Here is a 14,275-nt window from a genome sequence, read left to right on the forward strand (position 1 = left end):
TTGCTTGCATGTACCTCGAGAAAAACCCAAAATGCCTTACGATATCTTTCATCGTTCGTAATATGAATTGATTTGCCCATATGAATCTCCTAAAGAAAAGACCAGGGAATTTAAAAAAGGAATTTCAAAAAAGTAAATAACATTGCCAACTTAAGAATTCACAACAATGCTACCACAGCAGTGAAAACTGACGAAAACCAAAGTATCAAAACATTTTGATTAATATTTATTGAATAAATAGACAACAATTGAAAGAAAAAAAACAAGGATCAAGAAATTCGAGTGTTTGAGGTTTAAGGTTCCAAAATTAAAATTTAGGTTAACTGAGTACGATGATATACTCGGTTTGATTCTCAACCAAGGGCGCCCATATAGGGGTTCAAGGGGGGATTGAGCACCCCCTTTGAAATTAGAACTTCCTTGCTTTTAGTACTTTTTTCTTTGCAAAAATGTAAAAACATTTCTTCTCCAGTCATTAATGAATAAGTTATTAAAAATGTCAAATTTTATTGACTCTAATCTGTCCTGAAATCGGTTTCCATGGGGAAAATATCCTGCTAAATCATAAATAATATCTGAGCCCCCCCCCTTACAATTTTGCATATGGGCGCCCATGTTCTCAACCAATATCAGCCAATCTCGAATCCAGAAATGTCTTTCGTCACAAGAAACTGAAATATACATGGTACCCGAAACAATTTTAGAATCTGAAGTCCTACACCAAATGTGTGTAGTAAATAGAAATACTACTAAAATGGCACGGAATTTGCAGATGGCCACAAAGGAAAAGGTGCTTTCATTGTATCAATACTGTGACAGAAGAAAAAGCGCTAAAAATGCAGAAATTTAACTCCAAAAAAGTTTATATTACCTAAAACAGTGTAGATAAAAACTCTCTGTTGAAGGTACAAGCAGAAATTTTCTGTACATCCACACTATCTTTAGCTCTTTCTTGAGTTTTGCTTTGTTTACCCTTAATCTTGAAAGTTTTCGAACAGCACATTTCAAATTTAAAACTTTATATGCAATAAGTAGTTAATTTATGACACACCACGCATCTAAAAATGTATCACATGTGATAAAACTACATAATTATAGCCAAGAATTATGGCAGAAGCAAATTTTTTACTATTTGAGAAAATTTATTGAAAACGTTTAAAAAACTGAAAATTGCTAAAACTTCTAGCTCATTTGTGGCAAAGGAAAGAACTATACCACACACCTCAAAATTTTTATGGGAGTTTAGTGCTACCAATGGCACCTTTTCTGTGCAACACATCATCGAAAATAGAAACATACTATTTTTACTAATTTTGGCTATGAAAAAACAGTATTTTTTTGAAACTTTAACCCGATTGTGGCAGATCAAGAAATTGTGCGAAAAAATTAAAAAAATTTATGTGCACTTTGCTCCACCAATGGCACCTTTTCCACACTACCCATCATTGAAATAAAATATAGTTGTTTTTTAGCCCACCATAACATACAGGGGCTAAAATTTAAAATTTGAATACAGTGAAACCTGTGTAAGTTGACCACTTGCGGTGCACTACTTTAGTGGTCAACTTAAACAGGTGGTCAACTTATGGAGGTTGATTTATATAAGAGCTAATTCCATGCCTGAAAAAAGCGGTCAACTTACAAGGGTGGTCAACTTCACAGGTTTTACTGTATTAGCCTCTGAGGGGATGATTCCCCCTGAGCTTTTTGTATTCCCATCCTGACAATTTCCAAGGATGGGAACTGAAAAATTTCAGTTAGAATCTTGCCACCCTGTTTCAAATTTTAGCCCTTGATGTAGGGCTTCAAATAAGCAAGATTGTGAGCACAGTTCAAAAATTCTGAAAGCTTCCAAAGTCAAAAAGTAACATAAAAATTTTAAATATATGTTACTCATTTTCTCTCCCTTTCTTAAGCAACAGTCATATAGTTCGCACGTCATGTCAGCCACATTTTGTTCTCCCTAAAAACAGTTTTCAGTCGGCGTTGCCATGATAGCAAGCCATATTGTACAGAACCGTCAATGTGACAAGAAGCTAAATATTTTATGTCCGTCCAGTAGCGAGTCGCATTTCATTGGTCTCCACAAGATGAGAGTGTCCTCTCTATTGGGTGAGAGTACTGTCATGTGCTTTATTTGTGTCTGCAATATATGAATGCTTCTCCCTTTTTGGAAAACGTAAGTCTAAACTCTTAATGTGGCAAACAAGAAGTGCAGACAATGTCTGAATTACGCTTCAGAGAACAAAAAAAGAAAGTGCCTTGCCAGGAAACCGAAACCCAGATTGTCTCTGAAGCATAAGCACCCCCACACCTGAAATAAGATTTTTGCAATTATAAATCGCTAACGTGTGTACGTACCTTTGTGTCCACAGAAGCAGAAACACTCACCTTTCTTGCAGCATGCATCTTCACATCACTCCAATCAACTTTTATTCAATAACGTTTGAGTAAGTTTTCATTTAAAAGTTTCAGTCAACAACGTACTATATTACTGCCAAACAAAAACCACACATAACATTCCCACTCACTTTGAGAAATGAAATTCTCAGACTTTTCCAGGTTTTCCAGAAAAAATTCCTTGAAATTCTAGACTTCATTTTAAAATTTATAATTTTCTAAATGAATTCAAAAATTATGATTTCCTTTGAAACATAAGCAAAAAAAAAAAAAAAAAAAAAAAACTATCAAACATTTTAAAATCAGAACTTTAATACTTATTCTTAAACACTTCTTTCTGCTGATATGATAAGTTTTTCAGTAAGTACTCGCTACACAAATGAATACACATATTTATCCTGGTTTTGACACAGTGGGTAAAGAACATAACAACCTACTTACTGCAGCAGCTTATGATGAAAATAATGATATTTTTCCCAGTATGTTTCCCCAATTTTCTAGGTTTTGACATTACATTTATTGATTTTTCCTTACTTTTCAATGAAATTTTTGATCAAAATAAAATTTCCTGACAATTCCAGGTTCCTCTTAACCTGTGGGAACATTGTGACCTAGTCTGTATTTTGTCTTTTAGCAATAAAAAAAAAATATATATAGATAAATGATTACATGGTAGAGTGATACTTATTTCCCAAAAAAAGCTAGGAGTTTGGAATTTTAATACTTTTAACAGAGATAAATCTGCTTTGTTCTTTTTAAGAGTTAGCATAAAAATGTAGTTAAACATGTTTTTATGAACAAATCCATTCCTACTTTCCCTGAGCTTTCTTACTTCTTGAAATAAATGATTTTTGAAGTAACATGAAAGAAAAAAGCATACCTCTGGATCCATTTTTTTGTATTCTTGGTCATCTTCATCTACTTCAAAGAACATCTCAGCTTGGGTAATAGACAACATTCCAGGAACAAATACACCAGGAGCGATTAGACGACATTTGGTACTGAAACTCACAGGACCTAAAAAATGTTTAGTAGCAGGGTATTCAAGAATTAAATCAAAAACAAACTATATAAACACAATTTCAGGAACTTGAAAGAAAAACTTAATACAAGGGTTGTTCAAATGAAATGGTACCAAATGATACTGTGGATCTAAATGAAGACTTGATTCAAAATATGTACCAAAGGCCTGACGCCACAATCCCTCTGATTAACTCACCGAAGGATTTCTTGTTCCCAGAATTTCTGTGGCTGTGACGAGACTCAGTTCTTCACAGTGTGCTTGATTTCGTCGGCCGAGTTGAAGCCCTTTCCTTTTATTTGTTTTTTCAACAGATCAAACACATGGAAATCGTAGGGCGACTTATCTGGGTTGTAGGGCTGATTGTTAAGCTGCTCCCACTTGAACTTGGCCAGTGCCGCTTCAGTGACCTTGGAGACGTGAGGATGAGGCTCATCATGGAGCAAAAGCACTCTTTGTGAGCAGCCCTGGTCTTTTGTTCTTGATGAATCTGCGTGGGATTGGAGTGTCTTGCAGTACACATAGGAGTTAATGATTCTCCTCTGCTTAGGGGGGCTAATTTGCAAAAATTATTGGAGGTGGGGGGCTAAACGTCTTCGGGAGTCTAAGGGGGTATGTAGTCCTGAGTGGCCTCCCCTCCCCCAAAAAAAGGATCAGATTTTTGTTCCTTTGAAAATGCCAGTTTACATATTTTCTTTTCTTCTTTCTCGAAATTGCAGTTTCAAAAATGTAGTTTAATACCATGTTCGATGAGATTAAGGAAAAAGGGCTCGCTCCTGGAAAATTTTTGGAAGTGATGTTGTTGAAAAAGCAAATGTATTCCATCTGTGATAATATGAGGGGAAGGAATGAGATTCGGAACTCTCCTTTGGAATTTTCGAAATAGAAGTTCCAAAATACAATTCCAGACGATCTTTGGTGATGTTAGGAAGAGGGGAGGTTTGGGATTTCCCATGGTAATGCCTCAAAACTTTAATGTTGAAAATAGAATTTTGAGGCCATCTTTGGTAAAGATGGGGTACAGAGACATTTCCCCAGAAATGTTTTGAAACTGAATTTCCAAAATCGCAATTTTAGATGACCTTCAAAGAGGATAGGTAAAAGGGGGTTAGGCGGTTCCCCCTAGAAAATTTGAACTTTTAGCCCTAAAAACTCAATTGGCCATCTTTGATGACGTTAGGGGAAAGAATGGAATTCGGAGCATTTCCCCAAAACTTTTAGAAATTGAAGTTTTGAAAATGCAACTTTAGACCGTCTTTTAGCAATGTTAGAGAAAGATGAGGTTTGAAGGTTTTCCCATGAAATTTTTTTTCAATTAAAATCATACTATAGCCTATATTTCATAATGTTGGAGAAGGGATGGGGCTTGGAATCCAATCAAGGAAATAATTCATAATTAGAAGTCCTAAATTGCGATTTTGGGCTGCCTTTGATGACCTTAGGGTAAGAGATGAAGTTTAGTACTCTCCTCTCAAAATTTTTAGAAATTGAAATTCTTAAAACTTATCATTTCAGAGTGTCTTTGTTAAGGTTGTAGGAAGGGGGTTTTCCTCCGGAATTTGACCTTTTTATAAATGTACCTTTATAGATAGAGCATCAGTCACAAACAGAAAGGCATTGCTCCCTAATTCCACCCCCAGGCTACTGCCCTAGAGTATGCAGTGGACATACATTGCTTGGGGCTGTAAATTTAAAACCAACTTGTGAATTCCACCAAACATCCCCCTCGTTTTTGACGCAACGCAAATCAGTCCTTTTAAATCCTGAAAAGAGAAGTCTAGGTGGACCAGAACATCTTTTAGTATATTAAATACAGTCTTTGCCTTAATATTTAGTTTCACAAAGGCCTACAAATTTCTCAAATATCACAACTCTCAATGACCCTTGTTAAGCAAAAAGAAATTAGTCTTCCCATAAAGTACTCCTCAAGTAAAAGCACTCCCCATTCCCTCTTAAAAATAACACTCACAAACACAAATTATTGGAGGAGGCCCGCGGCCCCCACCCCCCAGCCCTATGGAGTCGGCGCTAGTGTCTTGCTCAAGGAATCCAACAAGGGAGCAGTTTGAAAATCTTCGCTACAGCGTTGACATGTCACCCTGCGATTTCCATGTGTTGGCTCCTTTGTAAAAACATTTGAATGGAAAGTGCTTCAGGACAGACGAAAAAAATTCAAGAACACTGTAAAGGACGGAGTCTCCTCACGACCATAGAAATGCTCGGAAGAAGAAATCTTTCGGTTAATTAATTTGTGGGATCTTGCTGCTCAGGTCTATAGTGCTTACTCTGAATAAAATCTTCATTTAGACCCACAGTATTGTTTGGTACCTTTTCATTTGAACATCCCATATACAATTTCATGTTAGAATTGAAGCACAAGAAGCAAAGGAATGTAAGTGGCAACATTAAAAATAAATGGTGGAAGAAACTCATCTGTTTTGTGTCAAACTAGTACAAATGGTGGAAGAAACTGCCATACAGTACAATGAAGAAAAACTTATCAACAAAGCTTACCAACAGCTTGAAGTTTGACGTAATTTTACTCATGACTTAAACCAGTTAGTTCACTTAAATCCCTTAGCTTCTCAGCAACTCTTTTTCTAATACAAGTGTCACAAAGGTCATATGGTCTGAACCGGTGAAAATACATTAAATTATCCACATGAAAGTGGAGTCTAAATAACAATTATCAATCTAAAAGCGAATCAGTAGCTAACCTATAGTTCTCCTAGAAATGAGAGTAATTCAATCGATTAAATTTAAAATGTTTCTAATTTATTGTTTGACTATGTATTTGATCTATTTTGGTTAAGAGGTCACTTCACTTATGCTAACATTTTGTGCGACGTGATAATAGGCTTTGACTAAGTAAATGAAATCAACATGAAAGACACTGAAATAACCAGAAAAGAAATAGAAAATCAATTGCTAATATTCTAAAAGACAAAAATGAAAGCAACTAATCAGATTATTAAGAAAATAAAAACAGAAAGAATTTGATTGAACTAAGTTTAAAATATATGTCAAAATAAAATAGAGCATTTTAAGGAATTCCACATCAGTTATTTTATGCAAGATTCTGAATTAAAAAAATTTCCCACATCTAAATAAATTTGCTTAAGACTAAGTTAGAAATTAAAATAATGCAAAAACTTCTAGAACAGAAAAAGTATTCAATAATAATCACTTGCCTGCCAATTCAGCATCCAAATCTTTATCATCCCAAAGGTCACTGTCATCTAATAAATCACTGCTCTGCAAATGATGTTGCTGTTGCCTTCGAGTTAGAGCAAGATGTTGATGAAACTCTTCACGAGCTTGTAAAATGGCATCTTCAGGAGCACCTGGAAAGAAAACAAGAGTTATGTAAAATTTCAGGCCAAGCAATAACAAAACCTTTTACAGTAAAAACTGAAATACAGAAAATGCTTTTCAGAGTGATCTAAATTCTTAATATTTGAATACGTGCATGTCATTTCTTCCTTCTAATAACATCTACTAGTTAATAACAAAAAATTATGTATTTTGTTTTTAAATACAGGTATACTATTTCAAACATGAATTATGTAAAACATACAATGGATTATCAATAGGGTTGCAAGTTTGTTGCATAAGAAAAGACCAAAATTCGAGGGGGATCCAGGTAATTTTTGCCAGAACATGAATGGAATAAATATACAATATATGCAATATAAGTTAATGGATGAATGTAATAGAACTGGATTTTTTTATGCAATATTAAGGTTTATAGTTAAATGTACAGAATTTGGTTAAAGTATTGTAAATTAATTTTTATTTATGCTTTGTCAATCACTTTTTTTCTTTATGTTTGAAAAACAATTGTTCAGCATCTACGCTATTTGTTGGAACTGCCACATATCAAGCTGCCACTTAGAACACTTAGGGACAACATTTTGTATTGGATTTCTCAAATTTAATTTTTTACTTCCTTCAACATATAACTCATTGGTTGTACTCTTTTTGTAAAATTCTCTTACACATTCATTCTTTATCATTCTCAAACATTGGGATGGAAAACTTATCAAATTTGTTTAAAATACTTAAATATTTGTATTGACTGGGATCAAAAACTCGGCATGCTTTTAAAAAGCTTCAGGCTGGCTGCTGAAATCTGTTGATTGTTACTACTTTTAAAAAAAACTAAGTCTAAATTTTGTTACCTCCCATTGCTAAAAATAAAAATTCCTAAGAGTGCAGCCATGAAATGATTTGGGATCCAATTTTATGTGCAAAGATCTTATAAAGTTAAAAAAAAAAGTCACAAACACACACTAATAAATGATAGTAAAACAGTGTTCGCGCTCAACAACCAGTAACCTGAGTCCCAGGGACCCATTAATGAAACAGATTTGGGTCCTTTGGTGGAAAAAATGAGTCCCTTAAATTTTAAACAGAAAATCTTACCATATAAATGAATAATATAAAAAGGTTAATACTTGGGAAAAAAACTATCCACATAGTGATTTAAAAAAGTTATGAAATAAACTAAGTTGGTTTTATTTTTTCTGATTATCATTGTAAAATTATTTTCAAATAATACACTTGCAAGACTTAGTTATGTGAGAAACTATTTGGTCAGTTACAATGAGATAATCACACTCAAAATTTACTTTAAAAAAAAAGTTGGATTTTACCATAAAATACTAAACAAGTGCCTCTGATTGATCAAGCAGAAAGCACTTCCTTTACCTTTATTTTCCTGGTATTTTTTCTAGATGAAAATACCAAAAAGCCCCCTTCCCCCTATCCAGCATGTACTATCATCAATTATCATTTGGGAATTACACAGAAATAGAAAAAAAAATCGCAAGCGAATGAACCCAACGCAAAAATCGCGATCACAAAAACCGAACTATTCTCTCACATGAGTGTGAAAACTGCTCATTTGCAATCCTTAATCAGTACAGTTGACTTAATTTTGACTCTTTCAAAATATCTGTTTTGGCTTCCGTGTTATTTTTAAAATCGCGCCATTTTCAAAATGGCGCGGTCGATTAATACCTGACTTTTGCAAGTCCAAATAAAAAAAACCCATCAGAAAAAGATGAATTACTAGAAAGAGGTCAAGCTTAAAGTGCTTTTGTATAAAGTTCAAGTATTCATAAGCAATTTAAGAAGAAAAATGTGAAGTTCAGAACTTTGTGTTCAGCGAGATCGGGAAAATGTTCGCCATTTTTTTCTCCTATCCTGTTATTGGGGATGCATGATTTTCAAAAATAATTCTGGTTACATGAGTGCAAAATAGATATGCTTTTACTGTACAGTTGTCTTGTATTAATCCTGTAGATTACATTGAAACCACAATCTTACTTTTAGTTTTGATTGCTGTTTTCAGGAAAGATAAAAGTTGAGGGAGAGCTTGTTCTTAGAATACAGTTTACAGTACAATGGACTATTTATGAACCTGCAATATTTTGCTCCCTAAGCTCAGCCCAGGAGGTCACTGTAAGTTCCAGTCTTATCACTAATAAAACTCCATTGACTGGTCAACAATAGGGGTGTGTGAATAGCTGATAAAGAGATAGGGTCATTTTAATTCCTTTCTGCTGATTCTCCTGGTTATTGAAGCTTAAAAGCAATTACTAAATGGATCTTCAGCATTTTCCACATTTTTTTTTTTTTTTTTTTTTGTTTCTTATCTTTTGGGTTTTCTGGGTTCCCAGGACCCCAATTTTCGCGGAAGTTGCGCCCCCTTTCCGCGAATTTGCGTAAAAAACCCGTTATAGCGCGTAAACGCGAACCCTGGTAAAATAATGAAGACAGGTTCTCCCCCCTCCCCACAGCCAAGAAAGTCTTCTTTCTGATTACAACCCTTTCCAAGGCCAGATGCTGGAATCATCCTTGGACTAAAAATTCATATTTTCAGTTAGTAGCCTGTGGTCAGTAGACAAGCAGAGCACCTACATTTTACTAATTCTCACTTTTTAACTGTTGAATGTAATCGCTTTCTCCATTGGTTTAAAAGAAAGAACTGTGCTTATATCTTATTGGAAGAGACATTTGCAGCTTTCCACGGAGTTCGCAAAATTTCTTCTTTAATCCACCATCGGACTTTGGAGAAAGCTTATTGCTGTTTGAGAAACATCATTGGATACTGAAAATCTGCCCTCTATTCTATTTAAAGAGCCGCAGTCTTGTTTATCGGGCTTCACTACTTTTCTCTATGTCTTGCTGTATGTGTGTCCCCATGTTTCGTATTAAACGTATTTGTTTATGTTCAGCTATCTGAATCTCTGCTTTACACAACCTTTCAACATTAACTAATTGGTAAATTAGAAATGAATCATGCATTCTCCTCTGAGTTGGATACAGGAAATTGAATACACCATTTGTGAACTTTGGACAGTTTTTAAACTGAAAATTGCAAAATATCACATTTCAAGTGCACAAAGAAAGCTGATTTTTTAAGTATACATTATAAATAAAATAAATATGAGACATGGTCAGTTGAGTATTATATTTAGTTGCCTAAATACAATGTTTCCTTGCAAAGTGAACCTTTAAAAGACTGATTTAACAAGTTCAAAAAATTTAAATTTTTTTTCAATATCTTTATGTGTATACATCAGTGATACTTACCATGTTCAATAGCCGCTTTTAAAGTTGCTTCTGGGTGACTAGACCCATATGGATTCTGGATGAAGCGCTTCCGTCTTCTAGCATCATCTTCCCAAGAATCCAACTTTAAATATTCTCTAAGAGAAGGACCCAATTTATTTCCCCATGCACCATGCTTATTGGTCAAAATGTTTAAAATTCTTTCTATATTTCTGGATGCTGTGACACTGTCTCTTCTTCTTGCAGCAGTAATGAGATGATCACACATTTTCTCCTCCTCTTTTCGATCCAACACTGTTTGCGCACAAAGCGACTAAAACAAAGAATGAATATGCATTTTAAAATTCTGAATATATATTGCACAGAAAAATGCAATAAATAAATTAATAAAAAAATAAATAAAATTTAGAAACTCAATGTATTTTGGCTTTACAATCCAGTACAATTTGCAATAGAAACTGGATACATTAATTCATCTTATTTATTTATTTATTTATTATTTTTTACTCATTTATTTTGAATACTAGGTAAAAAAAAAAATTCAAAATGCTTACTTCAAAATCAGCATGTTTTAAAACATCATCTGCCCTCATTCGATTCAAAATAAATTCTGCTTCATTGGCTACTCTGACAATATGATCTTTCATAGCATGAGAGAGTAATCTGAAAAAAAGAAACATTTTTTTTTTTAAATAATAGAAAATGAGGAAAATAAACATAGTAGAATGCACACGATAAATGAAAGTATATTTCAGATCTTACCTCCCTTCATTTATCAGTTCTATAAATGCTAAACCAGCATGTTTTTGCAAGGAATTTTGCCATTCTTGGGAACACAAGAGCATTACGAGTTCAACAACAGAAGTGCTGTTTTTGAATGTGCATAAGCCTAAAATAATTCATACTTGTTGTATAAATAGTATTTGTTCAATAGTCAGAGTAAAACAAACTAAACAAATAGCACAAAGATGCTACAAAACAGTACACAAACAAAATACAACTGTTGAACATGAAATGTATTGTACACTTGGCTGTTTGTAAGGAAAAAATTATTGAATCACAAAATAAAATACTTAATCAATCTCTTCTGCACACACACAGTTCCTAAACTTTAAACTTTTGAAGAATAGGTAGGAAGCAGAAAGTTTTGTAAAAATAATTAGTTCAACAATTGAACTGAATTCCTAAAGAAATGTCTCCTTAAGTTTACAAGAAAAATATGCAGAATCTTACTCATTAAATATCCAATTATATAGGAAAGGTTTTACAATCTGTACAATTCTTTTCCTAAACTGCAGGTAAATTTGGCCTGCTAGGAAACAAAATCTCTTTTAGCTAAGAGTGGCACATCTAACTAAGAATTTATTTGCGAGTGAGAGAGAAACACTGATATAGATTTTGCTTTACAATGTATAGGGGAAAACATTGTGCATGTTAAATATGTTCATAACCTGATGCTTAACAGCAGAAGCATGTGATTCCAATGTATTGAATGATTTAAGCCCTTGAAAAAAGTTACTATTCAGTTCAAAACACATTTTTAAAAATATTTCCCGAAGATGTCAAAAAGAATATGTCAGCAATTTCCCAATCTTTTCACTCATAATCAATTTATTTTTTAGTTATAAATAAAATTAACATGCAATTTGAATGTAAATAATATGGTCTCCTGACATAAGGGACTCTCCAATAGGGTTCATTTACTGCGGAAATTGCAATTGGCTCCCTAAAATTCTTGCATCTAGGTTTTATTGCATAAAAAAGAATTCATTCACAATCTAAAAATTACCAATAAAAATCTTTGAAGGGTGAAGTTTCAATCAACGTTAAAGATACAATACAGTAGCCAATATGCAAGCAGCCTGACCATTTCTGCGAGGAATTTTTTATTTTAAAATATCAAAATATGAGTCGAATATACACATTTACGAGAAAGATTTCAATAATTTGAACTCATGGACAAGCATGGCTATAGTATATGAATAATTTCATATGAGAGCATTCATAGAGCCTGATTATTTCTTTGCTAATGAGAACAAATCTGCATCACATTATTTTAAAGATACCTTTTTGTTAAAGAAAAACATCATTAAAACGCATCCAGATGTCTAAAACATAAGCACAATCTTTTTCTTAATCTTACTAATTTGGTAGTCTAATGAAATAATTTTGTTTGTTCAAAATATGTACTAGTGCTATAAAAAATCTCATAAGATTAAGAAATCAGAAAGCGTTTTGGTGCAGCTCCAGCACAATATGGGTAAAAAATTCGCTTTGGCTCAATTTAAAGTAAGAAGATTTTAGTTGGTGTGTGACAGCAGGTTTAGGATCACTGCGGTACTCACTGAATTCATTTTAAGAGCAGTAAAGCATTCAATTACCTTTTCCTTCCATTAATAAATCTTGTCCATGAGATCCAACAAGTGTTCTTGATAAAAAAGGAGCAAAATCAAGCATTATCTCTCTGAGCAATGGACACACACTGCCCAAAGCAGATTCAAGCTTTTGTGTAAGGGTTGCTTCTCGTGACAAAGGTGAGCTCAACACATGAAAGTCATCAGTTGAGCCCATGGAAGTTATATTCAAGTCATCAGCAACGCGAGACTGTTGACAACCATCAACAGATTCTACAGTTCTAGAAAATCCATTTTGAGCAATAGAAGACGACATGATGGAGGGATCGGAACTTGAAACTCTGGTATTTGTGGAGCATAAAGAGCTGTCTGTGACAGCGGAAGTCAATTTTATGACTGAATCTTCTTCAATATCTCTATCAGCTAGTTCTCCATTAACTGTTGGACTATCTCCTTCACCACCGTTGACCATAATTTCAGCTCTCTTACGATTAGTCTGTTCATTTTTAACTTTCTGTGCCCTGACAGCCTAAAAAAATATATATATATTTTAGCACAATCAATTAATTTAATTTTTCATGGTAAAATATCAATGAACTGAAAAACTTTTCAATAAAATGATAACAATAAAGATTATTAAAAATGTTTTTTTTTAGTTCAGAATAATTTTAAATTGACTGTATATTTTAACTTATGATGAATAATTTACAATTAAAAATAACACGTTTTATGCTAAGTAACTGAAACATCTTTTGCATATTAATCTAAATTTAAGAAGTCTGCAGGGAGTCTGCAAAGGAAATGCAGCTGAATAGGGAGAAAATTTCCAACTGAAATTACTTTCTCTCTGATCCGGAGAAGATCAAAACTTTGAATTGTTCAGTAAACTCAAAAACCTTTTTAAAAATAATCCAAAGAAAACCTGAAAAAGGAAATAACATATTTCCCCCCCCCCCAAAAAAATAAATAATAATAACAAATAACTATATTATGTTGAAATTTTTCATCGCTGTCAATTACTTAAAAATAATTTTATGCTTTGCAATAAATTAAATTTAAATCGTTTGGAAATTATGCTTAAAAATGATGCTCTTCAAGAATCTTGAGCATTCTGTCTTGTCACAAAAAATAACGCGGCACTGATTATCAAAAAATTAAGGATTTTTCTGACTGGGAATCCAGAAAAATAAAACATTTAAAAAGAAATTTGATGCAACATATGTAATATACCAAATAGAAATTTATTAAAAAAGTAACAAAAACTGAAGCACAAAGTTTTAAAAGAAACTGCACTGGTTCAAACAATTTAAATAATGATCTTTCGCATCATTGAAAAAACTGATCTTTTTCCTAGCCCAGCCAGGCGCGGATCCACGGGAGGGGAACTGGGGGAACGTTCCCCTCCCAAAATCCCAAGTCTGCCTAAAAATTGTCAGACAGAATACAGCACAACTCTTCCGTTTTTTAAAATTTGAACTTCAGGAAAAGCGAGGAGAGAATTGCAAAAACAGATTCAATAGGGAAACTGCGGGAATGTCCCCCCCCCCTCAAAAAAATCCCAAGTGTAACTAAAACAGTTCAGAAAACAGGAGTACAGAAAATTTTTCCTTTTTTAGAACGTGAACTAAGGCATCAGGAAAAGCAATTAGACAACAGCAGAAGCAGATCCATGAGGGGAATTGAGGGAACGTCCCCTACCCCTCAAATCCCATATATACCTAAAAAATTTCACAACAGAGTACAGGAAAATTCTTCTATTTTATAGAACTTGAACTTGAAGAAAAGTTCCAGGAAAAGCGATTAGAAAATAATCGCTTAAATTCAATTAATAAAATTGATTTACGCATAAAATATCACGAACCAACATGTGACTGCACAAATAACTGTAACTGCCCTACCATAGAAAGAGTCGAAAATATAA

General features: G+C 33.5%; 1 protein-coding gene across 1 annotated transcript in view; it reads right to left on the reverse strand.

Annotated features, from left to right (window-relative positions):
- Positions 1–2,723: 2,723 nt before the first annotated feature.
- Positions 2,724–14,275, reverse strand: part of LOC129219103 (neurobeachin-like) — a 197,053-nt gene continuing 185,501 nt past the window's right edge. The window contains exons 41-47 of the mRNA XM_054853426.1: positions 12,382–12,883; positions 10,763–10,889; positions 10,555–10,663; positions 10,022–10,313; positions 6,613–6,765; positions 3,281–3,417; positions 2,724–2,771 (exon numbers count right to left, since the gene is read on the reverse strand). Of these exons, the coding sequence (XP_054709401.1) occupies positions 2,724–2,771; positions 3,281–3,417; positions 6,613–6,765; positions 10,022–10,313; positions 10,555–10,663; positions 10,763–10,889; positions 12,382–12,883 (1,368 nt within the window). The remainder of the gene's footprint in view (positions 2,772–3,280; positions 3,418–6,612; positions 6,766–10,021; positions 10,314–10,554; positions 10,664–10,762; positions 10,890–12,381; positions 12,884–14,275) is intronic.

This window comes from Uloborus diversus, chromosome 1 (assembly GCF_026930045.1).
Source record: "Uloborus diversus isolate 005 chromosome 1, Udiv.v.3.1, whole genome shotgun sequence".
Classification (NCBI taxonomy): domain Eukaryota; kingdom Metazoa; phylum Arthropoda; class Arachnida; order Araneae; family Uloboridae; genus Uloborus; species Uloborus diversus.